This window comes from Brassica oleracea, chromosome C2 (assembly GCF_000695525.1).
Source record: "Brassica oleracea var. oleracea cultivar TO1000 chromosome C2, BOL, whole genome shotgun sequence".
Classification (NCBI taxonomy): Eukaryota; Viridiplantae; Streptophyta; class Magnoliopsida; order Brassicales; family Brassicaceae; genus Brassica; species Brassica oleracea.
This window is the reverse complement of record NC_027749.1, coordinates 6,748,717-6,768,499: the sequence shown is the minus strand read 5'-3', so window position 1 is coordinate 6,768,499 and position 19,783 is coordinate 6,748,717. Positions and strand designations below refer to the sequence as shown.

The following is a 19,783-nucleotide window of genomic DNA, read 5'->3' as shown; positions in this document are numbered from 1 at the left end:
TAGTGGAAAATATTTGGCAAAAGTTTGGTGATGAAGATGAATAAGCTTTGTATGTTTTTGAATTTCTTTATTTATGTAATCTACTCTTAATGTATTGAATAAAAAAATTTCAAAATTTTATAATATATTTTAATATTTTATTCATGTATTCTGAATTATTTCTAATTTTTTTAATTTATATTATTATTTTATTCCTATGAACTCCTTCTACGGGTTCACTAACGCAGAAAACAACAAATACATGTTCATAACTATTTATGGCCCCATAAAAAAATATTAAAAAAATTGGATGAACCCCAATTGGGGGTTTACCAATGCTCATGCTCTAAGGCTATTTGCATAACCGGTCATGTCCATACAATAACTTGATCTTCTGTGTGGTGGCACCAACGCTCATGATCATACTTTTTGAAACTCTTTTGCATTAAAATAAAGTTGTATAATCAATCTTTTGGTGTCTTTTGGAACAAACCGATCCTAGCTAACAATTTTGGGATGAACTGGGTTAATAACTTCGAACCGATTGGAAAATGGAAACTAAACCGAAATAAAAATTAACAAAACTGTAAATATATTGATGTATAAATATCGAGCAAAGTAGTAAAACCTATATTGGGCCTCGTATTGTTTTGTCTCATACAAAACTTGGTCACGAAGTTTTATGTCCTCTGTATAAATGTTCTTCTTGTATCACGATCAAGACAGAAATATATAACAAAACACATTTTCTCTTTTGATAACCTGATATAATTAACAAACGCATCTCCACCAAAGAAGCTCTCTCCCACGGCTATCAGTCGCAATGAAAGAAACTCTCCCTACGGATAAAGGTATCCTCAAAATTCACCATCTTCCTTCTTACTGAGGAAAAAACAACTAAAGGCAATTAAAAATAGGACAAATATCCAAAATAGCACATTTCTAAGTTTATATCACAGAAATAGCATTCAAAAACTAAAATGATCAAAATAGCACATTTCTAAGTTTATCCTTTGAAAATTTTAATTCTTTTATTTTTCAAAATTTGAAATCTTATCCCAAAACCTTATTTCTAAACCCTAAACCATAAACCCTAAACCCTAAAATCTAAATCCTAAACTCTAAACCCTAAACCCTAAATCCTAAACCCCACCATTTAACTCGAAATCCTAAGTTTGTGACTTTTGATAAAACATTAAGTGTTATTTTTGTGACTTTTGACCTTGAGTGCTAGTTTGGGAACATAAACTTGATTTAGTACTATTTTTATTTTTTTTCCTTAGAAATATGGAAATTATTATTATTATAAAAAAATAGAAGTGGATAAAAAATAGAGGCAACGAATTTGTGTGTTGCGTCTGAAAATCCCACACTCTCTAAAATCTTCATTATCCTCTCGATGAGTTTCACGAGAGCAAGCCTCTTCGATTTCCCTCTTCTTAAACCCCTCGTGCTCTCTCATCCCTCCTCTGTTTTCGCTTCTAGACGTAAGTCCCCATCTCAACGCTCATATGAATAGAGTCAAAAGGAAACTGAAACTCACTGTAGTACACTACTAGTAGAAGCTTAGTAGAGGTTCATTCTTCTCGAAAGTGTTTGACTTTAGGATGCGGGTCTCGATTTCTTGATCGTAAAAGTCTAATTTGATTCCAAAAGGCTTGTTCTTGAGTCTGGTTTTGTGATGGGTGGTTTAGTTTCACCATGTAACTTGGCTGATTTGATTGATTCATAGATAAAGTTGTCGACTTTTGTGTATTCTCATGTCTCCTCTTTGTGGGGTTTGCAGGTTTTGTTACCAAACCCATTCTTAGTCTTTCTCCTGCTGTCTTATTTCCCACAAGACCAATTCAGATTATTGCCAAGAGCTCATCAGGTTCTCCCCTCACTGTTTTTTTATTGCTTCTTAGAGTGTCAGCCATTGGATTCTAAAGGAATGAAAATATCTTTATTTTTGTGGATTTTAGTAACAGCACAGCCTGTCTCTGAGGACGCTAGTGAAAAAGATCATCAGTCCAAAGATGTTAGTGGAGACTCAATACGGAGACGTTTTCTTGACTTCTACGCCTCTCGTGGACATAAGGTCCTTCCAAGCGCCTCTCTTGTACCAGAAGATCCCACCGTCTTGCTAACCATCGCAGGAATGCTTCAGTTCAAGCCTGTTTTCCTCGGAAAGGTATCAATCATAATCCAATTTCACCGCTGTTTTGAGACTGTTTCTTGAAGGATCCGAATGTTACAAACCGCACCGTAACAAAAATCTCTAACATACACCTATATATCTCTATGTTTTTATTATTGTTAGAACCGCACCGTAGTTGTCTGGCATTGTTAAGAGACTTTTTTTTTAACAATGCTGCAGGTAACAAGACAGGTTCCTTGTGCAACAACCGCACAAAGATGCATTCGCACAAACGACTTGGAGAACGTTGGCAGAACAGCCAGGCACCACACCTTCTTCGAGATGCTTGGGAACTTCAGCTTCGGCGATTACTTCAAGAAAGAAGCGATCAAATGGGCGTGGGAGCTCTCCACCGTAGAGTTCGGCCTGCCTGCTGACAGAGTCTGGGTCAGCATCTACGAAGACGATGACGAAGCTTTCGAAATCTGGAAGAACGAAGTCGGCGTGCCCGTTGAAAGGATCAAGAGAATGGGCGAAGCTGACAACTTCTGGACCAGCGGACCGACCGGCCCTTGCGGTCCCTGCTCGGAGCTGTACTATGACTTCCATCCCGAGAGAGGGACTAATGAAAACGTTGATCTCGGGGATGATTCAAGATTCATTGAGTTCTACAACTTGGTCTTCATGCAGTACAACAAGACGGAGGATGGGTTGCTAGAGCCTTTGAAACAGAAGAACATAGACACCGGTCTAGGCTTGGAGCGTATAGCTCAGATCCTTCAGAAGGTTCCTAACAACTACGAGACGGATCTGATATATCCAATTATTGGAAAAGTATTGGAGTTGGCAAACATCTCGTATGACTCTGCAAGTGACAAGGCGAAGACGAGTTTAAAAGTGATTGCAGATCATATGCGTGCGGTTGTTTATCTTATCTCAGACGGTGTTGTGCCTTCGAATATTGGGAGAGGCTATGTGGTGAGGAGGCTGATAAGAAGAGCTGTTCGTAAGGGGAAGTCTCTGGGGATAAATGGAGATGGGAGAGGAGCGTTTTTACCGATAGTTGCTGAGAAAGTGATAGAGATGAGCACTTATATTGACTCAGATGTGAAGCAAAAGTCTCCAAGGATCCTTGAGGAGATTAGGCAAGAGGAGGTTCACTTCAATAAAACTCTTGAAAGAGGAGAGAAGCTACTTGAACTAAAGCTTCACGAGGCCTTGTCAACGGGTGGTAAAAAGCCGTGTCTGTCTGGAAAAGATGCGTTTGTTCTGTACGACACTTACGGTTTCCCTGTGGAGATAACAGCAGAAGTTGCTGAAGAGCGTGGAGTCAGTATAGATATGGACGGTTTCGAAGCGGAGATGGAGAATCAGAGACGTCAGTCACAAGCAGCCCACAACGTTGTGAAACTGACGGTTGAAGATGGAGATGATATCACGAAGAACATTGATGACACTGAGTTTCTTGGGTATGACAGCCTCTCTGCACGCGCCGTTGTGAAGAGTCTTTTGGTGGGTGGGAAGCCTGTGGTGAGGGTAACTGAAGGGAGTGAGGTGGAGATTCTGCTTGACAGAACTCCGTTCTACGCTGAATCTGGAGGGCAAATTGCAGATCATGGGTTTATGTATGTTAATGGGAGCCAAGATGATGATGCTGTTGTTGAAGTGAGTGATGTGCAGAAGTCTCTTAAGATATTTGTTCACAAGGGGATTGTTAAAAGTGGAGCTTTGGAAGTTGGTAAGGAGGTGGAAGCAGCTGTGGATGCAGACTTAAGACAGCGAGCAAAGGTGCCTTTGAATTTCATCTTTATTATTTTATCGATTATTAATTTATCGAGTATTAATTTATAGAGTTTCCTACTTTCAAACTTTCCAGGTTCATCATACGGCGACACATTTGCTGCAGTCAGCACTTAAGAAAGTAGTAGGACAAGAAACATCACAGGCTGGTTCATTAGTAGCTTTTGACCGCCTCCGGTTCGATTTCAATTTTAACCGGCCTCTACTTGATGGCGAGCTGGAGGAAATAGAAGGCCTGATCAATAGGTGGATTGGTGATGCTACACGCCTTGAAACAAAAGTCCTTCCTCTTGTTGATGCAAAAAAAGCTGGAGCCATTGCAATGTTTGGTGAAAAATATGATGACGAGGTAAGAGAAACACTAGTCAAATTATAAGTTGATTTGGCTTTGACTAAGAGGATCTTTACGTTAATGGCAGGTTCGTGTAGTAGAGGTTCCTGGTGTCTCCATGGAACTTTGTGGTGGCACTCATGTTGGAAACACTGCAGAGATAAGAGCCTTCAAGATTATCTCAGAACAGGGCATAGCATCTGGAATCAGGCGTATCGAAGCAGTTGCAGGTGAAGCATTCATTGAATACATTAACTCACGAGATTCTCAAATGAAACGTCTATGCTCCACTCTAAAGGTATTCTGCTTCTAGCGAGTTTTATCTTTACATGTTTGAATATATGTGTAACTCAGCAAACAAGGTAGTAGTTACATGTGACTTTAACTAGTTGTTTGTTTGGTTTTAATATGAAGGTGAATGCGGAGGATGTTACAAACAGAGTGGATAATCTTCTAGAGGAGCTGCGTACTGCTAGAAAAGAAGCCTCAGACTTGCGCTCAAAAGCAGCGGTCTATAGAGCATCTGTCATATCCAACAAAGCATTTACTGTAGGAACTTCACAGACAGTTAGGTAATGAAATCTCTATTGTTTCTTTCTAAAATGGTTTATATGAACTTCATGTGGATGTTTTATTTCTTTTAGGGTGCTGGTTGAGTCGATGGATGACACTGATGCTGACTCCTTAAAGAGTGCAGCCGAGCATTTGGTAAGCACACTTGAAGAACCAGTGGCTGTGGTGCTAGGATCATGTCCAGACAAAGACAAGGTTAGTTTAGTGGCTGCATTCAGTCCAGGAGTAGTGTCTCTAGGAGTTCAGGCAGGGAAGTTCATCGGTTCCATAGCTAAGTTGTGCGGAGGAGGAGGTGGTGGGAAGCCTAACTTCGCTCAAGCGGGAGGCAGAAAGCCTGAGAATCTCTCGAGTGCATTGGAGAAAGCTCGGGAAGAGCTTGTGGCGACTCTATCTGAAAAGCTTGGTTGAAAGAACCAACTTTGCTATATACATGGAAAGAGATTTGTAAGCATTTTGAAACTGTCTGATAATTGGTAGAGCAGCATGAGTATGCTATTTAAAATTATTATCAAAATTAGTATATAATATATAATATATTTATCTTTAATGAATATATTTTAATATATATATATATATATATTAAGATATAAAATAAAAAGGATGTAAAATTAATTTATTTTATTTAATAATTTAAAAAATACATTTTTATCGAAAATATTATTTAAAATAAATTTTATAATTAAAATATCTATTTTAAAAAATACCTTTTCACATTTAAAATAAATTAAATTATATATATTAAATTATATAAATTAAATTATATTTTAAATGTGAAATACTATTTAAAAAAAAATATATTTTTATTGTAAATGAATTTTAGAAATCAAAATTTTATTTTCTGGATATAAAAATAATTTTATGATATTATTAACTAAAATAAATGAATTAATTATATATTTTCCTTAATTTTATAAATTATAAATGCAAAAGCTCTTCTAAAAGTTTCGTATGAGAGCATTGGTCAGAGAGCATTAGCATTTAGTAAATGATTTTCTAACAATTGTTGATTGGATAATATAGAGCATAGTGCTAATGCTAATGCTCTACCAATCAAGGCCTAAGGGTTCATTAATGCTTCTATACTACGATGTCTAGGGTTCAAACCCCATAAAACGCAAATTATGTAGATTATGGAGGAAAAAAGGTTACAAGAGGTCTTCAGAATGGTGCAGGACGTATCGTCTAACATGGATTTCATAAGGCGGCTTTGAGTGATGCAATCAGACGTGCATTCTCATATGATGGTAGAATTGTCGGCTGTAGAATCATCTATGTAATATTTCTCATCGTTGTAATAGCATAATTAATCAGACTTTAAAAAAAATAAGTGTTATATATTTTTCATGTGTCCTAATATAGCTAATTGTATTAAAAAAACTTGGACCGAATCAGGTAATATTGTTATTTTTGGTACAAATATTTAAACCCGTTTTAGATACATTTGTTATTTAGATATTTTTAGGTTTCTATACATCTGAACCGAACTCATCCATATCCAGAATGATCCAACTCAAAATCCACACATAAATTTATAATATTCAAGCAAAACCTAATTTCAAAACAAAAAAAATGATATCCGAAAAGAACAACTCATACCTAAATGGATAGCTAATGTTCACGCTTAATTAATTTTATAAACTAATAAAAAAATATTTTCTATGTGTTTGGCTAAATTAATTAAAATAGAAAGAGTTTTTTATTTAGTAAAATAATTATATGGAACAAAAAATTAAATGACAATAAATGTAATACATTTTTTGTTAATTTGTTTTGAGTTATTATTTTATTCATAAAAACGTGTCTTTGAATTATGTTTTTGGCTACGCAATTTTCCACCGATCGAAACTAAAATATATAAAAAATGTTTTAGCTAAACAAACTAAACCGAACGTTTAACCATATGCAAAACCCAGTTATTTTATATTTTTGATTTTATAATTGACAAAAAGTTAACGTTGGTTAACTAATAAATAAAATATGTACTATTATTATTATGGTAATATAATTAATGAAATTGTTAAAACTAAATGAAATATAAAAAAACAATTAATGTAATTTTATTCTGATATCCACGTTTCCAAACACTTCTTAATTTTAATTACGCGTGGAACTATATTAATTTTCAAATGTTAATTATCTAACTATTCTTATTGTTTTATAGAAAATGGTAATACTAAAATATATTTTAAATATATTATTTACTTATTATTTATTTTATTTAACATTTTTCAGATGGATAGTTAATATACCTTTTCTACTTCTTATATTATATATTCTTTATTATTTATTTCTTCTATATTGTATATTTACTTATACTAATATTACGCTAGATATTTAATGTAATATTCTTACTTCTTATATTGTACATTTAATTATTGTTTAGTTTTTTATTATTATATTGTATATTTATTTATTCTAATATTTTTTATTTTTTATTAAATAACAATATTGAGATAATATTTTTACTTAATATTTGTATTTCTTCTACTGCATATTTACTTATTATTTATTTTTCTTATATTGCATATTTACTTATTCTAATATTACGATAGATGTTTATTGAAATATTTATATTTTTTATATTGTATATTCAGTGATTATTTATTTTAGTATAAAAATTTTAGATAAATGTTTAATTTAGTTTTTCTATTTCTTATATTGTATATTTACTTATTGTTTATTTTTCTTATATTTTATATTCACTTATTCTAATTTTCTTGTTTTATATTAAATGACAATATTACGATAAATGTTTAATGTAATATTTATATTTCTTATATTGTATATTTGATTATTATTTATTTTTATATCATACATTTACTTATAAAGTATTTGGAAATAATAAAATGTAAAAGTATACATTTTTCAGATAGATGTTTAATGTAGTTTTTTCATTTTTTATATTGTATATTTACTTATTATTTATATTATTTTTTGATAAAGGGCTTTATTATTTATTGTTTATTTATTGTTTCTTATATTGTATACTTACCTAATCTAATTTTATTATTTTTATATCTAATGGTAATATAATGATAAATTTTTAATGTCATATTTCTATTTTTATACTATATATTTATTTATTATTTATTTTAATATACAATTTTCAGATAGATGTTTAAAGTAATTTTTTTATTTTTTATATTGTATATTTATTTATTTTAATATTATGATAGATGTTTAATGTGATATTTCTATATCTTATATTTTTTTATATACATTTTTCATATAGATATTTAATTTAGTTTTCTATTTTTATATTTTATATTTAATTTTTGGTCTTATATTGTATATATACTTATTCTAATTTTTTTTCTTTATATCAAATTATAATAACATGATAGATGTTTAGTGAAATATTTATATTTATTATATTATATATTTATTTAGTAGTGATTTTTTCTTATATTATTAACTTACTTATTTTAATATTTCTTTAGATGCTTAATGTAATATTTATATTCATATTTACGTACTATTTATTTTACTTTATATTTTTCAGATCGATGTGTAATTAGTTTTTTTCGTGCTTTTATATTGATTTTCAAATGTTATATTATTTACTCTATTTTTTTTCATTTTATATCAAATGTTAATATTATAATAGTTTTTTAATGTAATATTTACTTATTATTTATTTTATTATACATTTTGCAGATAGATTTTTAATGAACCTTTTCTATTTCTTATATTGTATATTTATATATTTATTTTTTCAATATTGTATATTTACTAATTTTTATATTACGCTATATGTTTATTGTAATATTTATATTTCTATTGTATATTTATTTATTGTTTATTTTTCTTATATTGTATATTTACTTATTATATATTTTATTTTTCTGAGATCAAATGATAATATTACGATAGAAGTTTTATGTAATATTTCTGTTTCTGATATTATATATTAACTTATTATTTTTTATATTGTATATTTATTTATTATCTATTTTTTAATACCACATGGCGTCTTTTGAAAAATAAATTTTTATATTTACGTGGACGGTATACGGAAACACTTAGTTTTTAATATGAAAATATATAATTAATTATAAAATGATAAAAAAAAAACTAATGCAATGTTTACAATTAAAAGATAATTCTTTTACATTCTTTTGGATTCCTATTATTGATAGATTAATTTGTACCAATTTATTTTGACTAATGTAGTATTTATATTTTATATATTGTATATTACTTTTTAATGTAGTATTTTCGTTTTTTAAACTGTGTACTTAATTATTATTAATTTTTGTATATTATATATTTACATATTTAAATGCATATTTACATGTAATTAATTTTTACATTTTAAGATATATGTCTAATGTAGTATTTCCATTTTTTAATTTTTTAAGATAGATGTTGAATGCTTAACGTACTTTTCCATTTTTTAAATTATATATTTACTTATCAATATTATTTTTGTATATTATATATTTACATAATATCTATATTTTACATTTTAAGATAAATGTTTAAGGCTTAATGTACTTTTTGTATTTTTTTAATTGTGTATTTACATTTTAAGATAAATGTTTAATGCTTAATGTACTTTTTACATTTTTTATATTATGTATTTTCTTATTAATATTATTTTTGTATATTATATATTTTTTAAATTGTGTATTTACTTATTAGTGTATATATAATTCATATATTATATATTTATGCATTTAAATGTATAGTTACTTATATTTTCGTATGTACTTACTTATTATTACTTTTTGTATATTAAATATTTACATATTTAAATGTATATTTTCATATATATAATTTTTATATTTTAAGATAGATGTCTAATGTAATATTTTTATTCTTCATTTTTTTATTTACATTTTAAGATAGATGTTTAGTGATTTATATACTTTTTTCATTTTTTATATTATGTATTTACTTATTAATAATATTTTAGTATGTTATATGTTTACTTAATATCAATATTTTACATTTCAAGATAGATGTTTAAGGTTTAATGTACTTTTTCTATCTTTTTAAAATTGTGTATTTAATTATTATTGTATATATAATTCGTATATTATATATATTTGCATATTTAAATGTATATTTACTTATATTTTCGTATGATTTAATGTATATATATGGTAATAATGTGTGTATTATGGTAGTATGATTTAATGTAATAAAGTTATAATAGTAGTCATGCCACGTGGCTTTTTTTCGAAGAGGGTTTCTCAAACGATGTGGACGTTCCGTGGAGCTTCAATTAGTCTTTTTTATTTTTTAATGCTTAATATATTTTTTATATTTTTTTATTATGTATTTAATTATTAATATTATTTTATTATATTATATATATATTTTTAAATTGTGTATTTACTTATTATTGTATATATAATTTGTATATTATATATTTACATATTTAATTGTATATTTACTTATATTTTCGTATGATTTAATGTATATATAGTATTAATGTGTATTATGGTAATATGATTTAATGTAACAAGGTTATAATAGTAGTCATGCCACGTGGTTTCTTTTTGAACAGGGTTTCTAAAACGATGTGGACGTTTCCTGGAGCTTCGATTAGTCTCTTTTATTAGTATAGATTCATGTTTCCAACCAGTACAAAAATGTACTTCAATTTTAATAATATAGATACACTTTCTACTGATAACCCACTTTTGTTTTGATAATGATTGCATTTTACGTGTTTTGTTTGCATTATTGGTAGTTTCTTCTCAATGCAATCGATTTTTGTAAAAATGGATTACTTGTTTTAGATGATCACACACCTAGAAAATAGTCATAAGTTTTCAGCAATATGGATACTCACTCTAGAAATACCCTTCAATTGGCAGAAACGAAATAAAAGCTTTGGAATGAAGCACCACATGTAATAATAACACAACGCGTCACTCAATTAAAAGAGTCAGGAATATTACTTCGAATATCGGATCGATAAGTGGTAATATTACTTCAAATACCGGATCGATGGTGTTTTACAGATGGATCATGGAAAAAGGGGGAAACTTACTCGGGACAAAGCTGGTATAACAATTTAGAATGTTTTGATGGGTTTATGGAAGAGAGGAATATGAGAGCGAGTTTATCACCCCTTTATTCGGAAATAGAAACTCTCATTTGGACAATGGAATGCATGAGGAATTTACGTCAATTTCATATAACGTTTGCAATATATTGTTCTTTATTGGTGAAGATGGTTTCAGAACCAGAAGAATGGTCTGCCTTTGCAACATATTTAGAAGATATCCGGCAGCGCAAGGAGAGCTTCAATTATTCAGAACTCTTACGTGAACCCTGAACGCGAAATACAAAGACAAGAAGTCTGGCACGCAATGCTCGACAACAATCGTTTTCATCGTTTACATGGACATAGAATTATCAGTTTGATTTGCAGAGTTTTAGTTGAGTCTGTGTTGTTGATAATAATATATATACGACTAATTAACGAAGTATCTATATTGAAATGCATAATTGAGAAAGTAACTGTGTAAAAAGCAACAAATAGATGAGACCCAATGTTTTAAAACCCGACCCGGACACTGAACCAGACTACTTATCGGGTTGCTGGGTTACTGGACCGACCGTGGGTGAACCGCGAGTTAATAAATGAATTAATTTTATTATATAATAATATATCAGCTACGTAAATAAAAATATAGAAACTAAAATTTAATATTTTCTAAATTTTTTTTAAAACATAAAATAATAGTTTGGATATGTATATACAATACAATCTCTTTAAATTAATACTCTATAAATTAATATACGCTAAAAATCTCTATAAAATAATATAATTTTATAGTCTCAAATTGAGTTTTTGGTTCAATTAGTATATCGATAAATTAATATCTCTCTAAATTAATAAAAAAATTTATTGTTTTGGTGTAGTCCCAACATTATTAATTTATAGAGGTTTCACTGTAGTTTATGTCTAAGAACATTTAGAAGAAAAAAACTTAACTTTAGTTTTTATATTTTTATTTTCATTTGACATACAAAATATCAAAAAATAGTTCTGACTATTTAAAATTTTCTCTAACAAAGTAAGACTTATGATATCTAAAAAAATCAAGACATAAAATTTATAAATATTTAAATGTCTAATGTGAATAGTAAATTAAACTTCAAAAACAAAATAAACAAAAAGTAAAAGATAATTGTAATAAATTGTCAATAATGTAAATAAACTAATTAACACCAAATCACATCAACTAATTTTGGTTCTCTCTACCATCGGTCATTTCATTTTCTTTAGGTGAAATAAAATCTTCATCAAAGTCTAGAAAACACAGATATAAAACCGAAAAGGAAAAATCTAACTTTTTTTTGGTTATCACCTAACTTCTTAATTGGAAACTTAGAATATAAAACATAATCTAAAAACATAATTAAAAAATTAAAAAAAAGAAGTAAAAGTTATTTATTGGTTCAACCGGTATCGGGTTCTGGGTTTTTGCGGGTTTCTAAATATTGAGTTTTTCACAAAACCCAAACCAGATTTTTTCTGGGTCACCGGGTTTACCGGTTCAACCACAAGTCTGGGTCGGGTTTCAAAACACCGATGAGACCGTTATGCTAAGTGAAAGACGGTTTCACCTTCTTCTTTTTTTGAATTAGGGTTTGTGGATTTCACCACCAAGCCGCCATGAAAGATTCACAAATGCCTCTCTCACCACCACCACGAAGTGACCTAGATCATGCTGATAACTCCACAACAGACATCCCTCATGATCTCATCGTTGAGATACTCTCTCGGCTACCAGTAAAACCCCTCATGCGATTCCAATCAGTCTCAAAGCTGTGGTTCTCTGCCATCCGCACCAAAAACTTCGTTGACTCGTTCCTGACTAGGTCAAAAACTAAGCCTCGTCTCCTTTTGCCTTTCATGCACTTAGACCCCACAAAACGTTTCATATTATCCGCTCCTGAACACAATAGCAAGGAGGATGTCGACAAGTCCTCATCCACAGTCACTCTCAGACACTACATGACGATCTCGGATCCCGTCTACTACACCATGTCCCGACCCGTGAACGGTCTGATTTGTTGCATGCGTGATGGATCGATCGCAGTCTGTAATCCGGCCACTAGACAAATTGTGAAACTGCCAGATGTTACACGCAACAGAAGATGCATACATGCATTTCTTGGCTATGATCCAGTCGAAGATCAATACAAAGTGTTGTGTGTCATGATGACGAGATTCGATTGGTCCCGCCCTCACGAACAAGATATCCAACAGGAGCATTTAGTTTGCACAGAGACATCATCTGAGAAACAAGAGTGGAGAAAGATTGAGAACATCACCATAGATATTTATCGTACCGTCATCGGCGGAGGGATGTGCATTGCTGGCGCTATATACTACGAAGTTCGACAGTCAAGGATAGTTAGATTCGATGTAAGAACTGAGACTATTATGTTAATTAAAGCACCTGAAGAGTCAAATTTCTCGAGAACATTCCCTTCCAGTCTTTTAAATTACAATGGAAAATTGGGAGGTGTAGAGTATGATTACAAAAGCGTTATGAGATTGTGGATTCTTGAGGATGCTGAGAAGCAGGAATGGTCGAGCATGACGTCTGTGTTGCCTTCTCAATTAAAATGTTTCCTTGGGAGTCACGTAGTGTCTAAAGGAGATGTTCCTACCGGCGATCTTATGGTGTTTTATCCATGGTCATGGTCATGGTCATCTAAGCCATTTTGTGTTTGCTATTATGATTTTAAGAAAGAGAGTATAATAAGAAAAGTCGAGGTAGTGGTGGATGGTGATTTAAGACGTATCCATGGGATCGGTGAGAAAAAATGTCAGTTCGGATGTTATCCAGGTTACTTTGAGAATATTAGGTTTTTGTGATCCTATCATTAGCTTCTCCCTCTCAGTTTCAAACGTTACTTAATTGTTTTGTTGGAAATGATTAATTCTTGTTTTGTTTGAAGATGTTCGGCTTTGTCAAGTTTTGCTAGTTAGGTATGGAGTGTGAATAAACAAAGAACCGACGACGAATAAGAGAAAATATCGTTTAAAAAAATTATATAATAGTATATCCTTACCAGCAAATTTTCAGTTCACAACATATATGATGCAACACACATCTCCAAGTAAATTTTGAATTTCCCAAGGACTCCACCTCATAATATCAAAACAAGCTTTTTAACTTATCAGCTACTCTCTGCAACGGCTGGACGATGACGTAAAGCTTCATTCATCAGTCAAATGTGCAACTTTAAAAAAGCTCAACATTGTAATATGTTTGAATAGTTTCTTGATGAAAGAGCATAGAGGTATTACACTACATAAGGATATGTTGGAGGCGGCTAAGTCCGTGACCCGTGGGAGTAGAAAAATGTTTCTTCTTGCTTATCTTGATTTACAGGTTTGAGTTTGAGTTAGATTGTTCATGTACTTTGAATGTTTCTGTAGGTGTAAAAGTCTGCAGGGCTATTATACTGACCGGTTGGGTTTCTGATGAGGACAAGATCGATGCTCCAAAACAGAATGCTTGCAGATCCTTCGTTTCTCTTGAAAGTTGGAACCAAGGTCTGTCAATGATTTAAGCAAAGACGAGGCAAAGACGGTGTAAAAGTAACTGCAGATCACATGCGAGCAGTTGTCTATCAGATGGTGTTTTGCCTTCAAATATTGGCCGTGGTTATGTGGTAAGGAGGTTGATAAGAAGAGCTGTTGGCAAAGGATAGTCTTTTGGGAATTGGGATAAATGGAGATGGAAAAGGTAGAGCATTTTTACGAACCGGTATGCAACCCTGCCTTAGAAGTTTCCATCTAAGATCTTAATCTGATGGGGGCTATATATATATATGCCAGATGATAACCCGCGCGCATGCGCAGAGTGAGTTTTTATAACAATGTTTGTTCATTAAATGGTGTTAACATTTTGCAACACTACAATCTTTATCGATTATAAATGGCGAATACAAATGTTGGTCTCTTAAATGTACCATCGTTGTTGAAGAGTTAATATATTACATCTCATTTTAATTATTTTTAAGACTTCATATGCACAAAATGAAATTAAGTTTTGCGACTGACACAAATCACCAAAACCAAATAGGCAGCATCAATTGTATAATGACGAAAGAAGATTAGGTTTTCTGCTCTCGATTTGTTTACTATTGACTCTCCATAAGTGATTTCATTTTCTACCTCTGTAAAATTGTGTTTTCATTCTCGTTTTCTTTTCATTGATATGAGTGTATTTTTTTTTAACTTTTTCTATCAATTCAGTGAATTACATAAGTGTCAATTTAAAAAGATAGACATTTGTAAAAATTAGTTCCACTCCAGATACATATCTAATAATCAAAATTTTGAAGAAAATTACCGGCAAACTATAACAAGTTAGTGTTCAAATCTAATATATCAAGTTATTATATAATATAAGTGCAGACTTGAAATATAAATGTATGTCTAGTATATATTCACCAGTTCGGTCCAAAATCATATAATTCTAGAACATCAAAACAAATTACTTATTTTATTAACCTATGTTTTTGAGGTTTAGTTACTTAAGAGTATACATATAAAAATAATATAATAATTTACCATTCTAGTATATGTAAATTATGTATAAACTAAGAAATGTTTGATTTATTAAATGATAAACCAGAAAACTTAAAATAAATAGTACAAATCTCTCGTTCTTACAGTTATAATAGCTAGGTGGGGTATTAGGGAGAAACAATATTAGACGAATGATCAAATTTCTCGTTCTTCAAACAAACTCAACTAGAGGTGACTGAAATCTTGTCATGATATTTCATTAAAAGCTTTTTAGGAATAAAAATCAAGACTAAATTATTTAATCTGAATGAAATAATATATATAGTGCTTCCAATATTAAATATCACTTCGATTTGAAGAAGTGTGTTTATGAGATTGTCAAGATCAAATAAGATATCAGAAACCACCTACTTAAAAAAAAAATTTGTATACATAAAAATATATACATTAGAGTAAGCACAGAAATCAAAATCAGTACATTTTGTTAATTTACAATCACGGTTTTGGTAAATAAATCAAAACAACTTTATTTATATTGACATATATATATAGTAAATTTTAATATAAATATTTATTATTGACACTTCCTACTCATATGATTTTTTTAACATTTGTATATTTGCTGTAACAAAAATTTAAATTATTAATGACAAAACTTTTAATGTGAGATTTTCTAATACGAATTTCAAAATTAAAATAATAAGATCTCAATAATTTTTCACTGCAAATTTTGAAATTAACATATTGATATATTTTTGTATAATTTATTTCAAATGATATTAATATATATATATATATATATATATATATATATAATATGAATATCTATTAATGAGACTTCATATTCATGCAATTTATTAGGGCTGAGCATTTTATCCGATACTAGAACCCGTATCTGAATCCAATCCGAAAATCTGAACCGAAGTAGCAAAATACCCGAACGGATATTGAATTCAGAGAGATTAGATATACGAACCCAAACGGGTAATATCCGAACCGGAACAGCTAATATCCCAACCCGAATGGATATCCGAAGATGACCAAACATAAGTATACTAACCATATATTAATTTCTAGTTTACTTCTTTCATTTTATTCAAAATATTTATATTAATGATTCACATTGCTCAGAATAAGATAATATACATATAATTATTGACAAAATTATTTGCTACTCACTTAAAATAGATATCAAGCTTTTGTTTCTTGCTATAACAAAAGTTGCATCTAAAATTTTAAAATAACAACTAAATTAGTGTCTTTCTATTTTTAAAGAAAACCAGTTAAGTTAAAAATATATTTTAAATACAAAAAAATTAAACAATCAATAATTTATTTATTTTTCTTCAAATTTTAAATATCCAAACCCGAGCCAAAATATCCAAACCCGAACATAAAATACCCGAACCCGACCCGACGTGAATAAATACCCGAACGGGTTCTATACCTTTATACTGTAATCCCAAAAATCCTAAATACCCGATACGAACTCGAATGTGTATCTGAATGCCCACCCCTATGATATATGATTATTTGTATCTTGTTTGAACGGAAAAAAATTAAACCATTGATCACAAAATTTTTAATGTGAGACTTTTACCATTTTTAGTAATTTATAGTCATTTTAAAAAATTTAAAATATAACATATAAGAAGAAAATTATTATTTTTATTAAATGATTAATGTGATTGTTTAATTTATTTTAATAATATAAAATTAAAAAAAAAGAGGACACAAAAATTGTTATCAAATATGTATTATTCATAATCATTAATTGTCATATATATGTTAATCTTATTAGGTAATTCCGTAGTTTTTTTCGGATGACAAATACTATGTTAACCATTTTAACCATTCAGTTTTAGTTATAAAATTTTGTTTTGATATTTTTTTATTTATATAAATAAGAGTTTATTAGGAAATAATATCAAAATTAGAGTAAAATTATTTATGTATCCAAATAAAATAAACCAAATCTCTATTTGTAGAGAACAAAAAATAATGAATTTTGATATAATTGTTTTTATATAAAAAGTATTAACTACAAAATAATTTATCTGAAGCAACGAGGATGAAAAAATATCTAAATAATTCCAACAACCAATTAGAAATTAACAGTTCTATGGACTTTATATCTATTCTATTAAAACATGAACATGACCTATTGATATAGGTGTGGTCTAATTATTTTAATACAATTATTAAAACCTCTTATTAATCATTTAAGAGAAATATTATACAAAAAAAATTACAAATATGACGAAAAACATACAAATATAAAAAATAAATTTCTTAAAAAATATAGTTTATTTTTTTAAGAAAGAAGCAAAATCCCAGACCTTTACTCGCTAGTTAGGAGCGTGGAATTCAAAGATGTAATCTGATTAGTTTATGTCTTCAGTTTGAGTTTTACTTTCTTGTTTTTCAACCAGTTCAATCTTTTCAATTTGGTTTAATCCACGTCCTTTTTTTCTTGTTTCAACATCTTCGTATGTGTTCACTAGTTGAATATTTTTTTCAACTACCCCAGTGTAAGTAGTTTTAGACTATGCACATTGCTTACATGGTTACAACACCCTATTTTTACCCCATATCATATTCTTTTTTTTTTCTGTGAAAGAATGTTAAATTTTATTCATCAAAAATACTTTTTTACATCAAGTTAGTCTTTGGCTAAACAAAGAAAACTTCTAACTCTGTACACCTTCCACAGTTCTACCTTCTACCTTGCTATCTCCTAGCTATCAAAACTTATTTACAGCTTTATACCAAACCAATACTGCAAGAGAGCTTCCATGCCTTTCATTTCCTTCCTTTGCACCAGACTAAGCTTATTCCTGATTGACTTATCAATAAGCTTGGACAGGGCTTGCGACGGCATAGAGGGTTCTCCACGCCGGCGTTTGTTTCTTTCCCACCACAGTGTATATAAGGTGACTTGGAATGCATATCTGAGACAAAACCTCTTCCTTTTTTCCATTGTTGGGACAGAGATCAATTCGACAATGATGTTCCACTTATCCGAATATGATCTGCCCAAAATCCCTTTAACAAGCTGTTCCCAAATCAATGATGAGAACGAGCAGTCAAAAAAGAGATGGTTTCTTGTTTCGGTAGCCAATTTACATAGCACATAAGTAGAGTCTACACCCTGACTCCAGCCAGATATGCAATCCATTGTTGCTAACCTGCCACGCATTGCAATCCAAGTCATGAAGGCAAACTTTGGTGAGGCCTGAGAGAACCAGATACTCTTCCCCTAGGTGCAGAGCGACCCTACTTCTCGCGTCTGCTACCATGTCTCAGTGGTTGAGAAGTTGGTTTTGTAACTCGACTTCCATCTCCACAAATCCACATCCTCCGTTCCAGATCTTAGCTTTCCCTTAACAATGTCCATCTCCTTTTCAGTGTCGTTTAATATAAGCCGCCTGTGTCTTTTCCTTCTCCTTTGATTACAGACCGCTTCCTCCAAAGTAGTCTCCCTACGGATCCCCATTTCGAGAGTACCTCTCTCCCCAAGTAACTCAGACATCACCCCAAGCTCAGACCACCGATCAAACCAGAAGGAGATATGTCTTCCATTTCCCACCGCCTTCATATGAAATGTCCTGGCTACATGTCTCAACTTGAGCATTTTTCTCCATGTCCAAGAGCCTGCTTGTGTTTTCTCATTAACTTCCCAGAAACTTTTATTTCTGAGAAGATTAGTTCTGATCCACTTACCCCAAAGAGAATCACCAGCAAGCATTCTCCAGATAAGCTTTACACCATATACATGATTAACTTCTTTCAACGGCCTAATCCCCAGCCCTCCCTCGCTCTTTGTTTTACAGATGTCCTGCCACACCACCTTAGCACCCGTAGACTTAAGTTCTGGCCCAGTCCACAAGCAAGCGGAGCAGAGCTTCTCTGTCTCTTTTGAACATTGACTTTGTAGTCGAAAGACAGTGGCCCAGAAGTTAACAATGCTCATTATGACAGACTTAATCAATTGCAGTCTTCCTGCATAAGATAAGAACCGACAAGTCCAAGTGCTTATCCGACCTCTGATGTTTTCGAGCAGTGGCAAGTAATGTTGTCTACCCATAGCCTGAGTCATCAGAGGAAGTCCCAAGTAATGGAATGGAAGCTTACCCTCTGCAAACGGGAAGTTTGTGAGAATTCTGCTTCAGCAATCCCTCCCATGAAGATGGTTGATTTCTCTAGGCTTATAGAAAGACCAGACCACCCTGCAAATTCATCAAACACTGAGAGCACTCCTTCTACAAAATTCTTAGTACCTTCCACAAACACCATCAAGTCGTCAGCGAAGCAGAGATGGGTGAGGGCGAGAGAATGACACCGAGGATGGATTCCAAATTTCTTCTCCCTCAACGCTTTGTCAATCTTATATGACAGACCGTTCATACAAAGAACGAAGAGGTAAGGTGAAAGGGAACAGCCCTGGCGCAGCCCTCTTGAGCTC

The 19,783-nt window shown here is 31.1% G+C and overlaps 2 protein-coding genes across 8 annotated transcripts; both read left to right on the top strand.

The window, feature by feature from the left end:
• The first annotated feature begins 742 nt into the window (after nucleotides 1–742).
• On the top strand, nucleotides 743–6,094 carry LOC106327088 (probable alanine--tRNA ligase, chloroplastic). Of its 7 annotated transcripts, none has more exons than XM_013765108.1 (9): nucleotides 1,312–1,466; nucleotides 1,766–1,852; nucleotides 1,944–2,152; nucleotides 2,339–3,886; nucleotides 3,975–4,247; nucleotides 4,318–4,527; nucleotides 4,644–4,801; nucleotides 4,874–5,246; nucleotides 5,930–6,094. In XM_013765108.1, the coding sequence occupies exons 1-8, from the start codon at nucleotides 1,379–1,381 to the stop codon at nucleotides 5,208–5,210; spliced, it is 2,910 nt and encodes a 969-aa protein (XP_013620562.1). In that variant the 5' UTR covers nucleotides 1,312–1,378; the 3' UTR covers nucleotides 5,211–5,246; nucleotides 5,930–6,094. The 7 variants fall into 7 exon arrangements, with proteins under 7 accessions (XP_013620565.1, XP_013620562.1, XP_013620564.1 ...); XM_013765110.1 differs by having other exon boundaries at nucleotides 5,975–6,093; XM_013765109.1 differs by having other exon boundaries at nucleotides 5,965–6,093.
• A 6,337-nt stretch (nucleotides 6,095–12,431) lies between these two features.
• LOC106323311 (F-box protein At1g30790-like) lies at nucleotides 12,432–13,653 on the top strand. Its single transcript, XM_013761456.1, has one exon. It carries the CDS (start codon nucleotides 12,442–12,444, stop codon nucleotides 13,651–13,653), a length of 1,212 nt encoding a protein of 403 aa, XP_013616910.1. The 5' UTR covers nucleotides 12,432–12,441.
• The last annotated feature ends 6,130 nt before the right edge of the window (nucleotides 13,654–19,783 follow it).

Bases quoted from the DNA above. Each gene is read 5' to 3' on its own strand.
- LOC106327088 (XM_013765108.1), top strand. From the start codon at position 1,379: ATGAGTTTCACGAGAGCAAGCCTCTTCGATTTCCCTCTTCTTAAACCC. The intron at 4,248-4,317 runs GTAAGAGAAACA...CGTTAATGGCAG, and splicing joins GTGAAAAATATGATGACGAG to GTTCGTGTAGTAGAGGTTCC. The intron at 4,802-4,873 runs GTAATGAAATCT...TATTTCTTTTAG, and splicing joins GGAACTTCACAGACAGTTAG to GGTGCTGGTTGAGTCGATGG.
- LOC106323311 (XM_013761456.1), top strand. From the start codon at position 12,442: ATGAAAGATTCACAAATGCCTCTCTCACCACCACCACGAAGTGACCTA.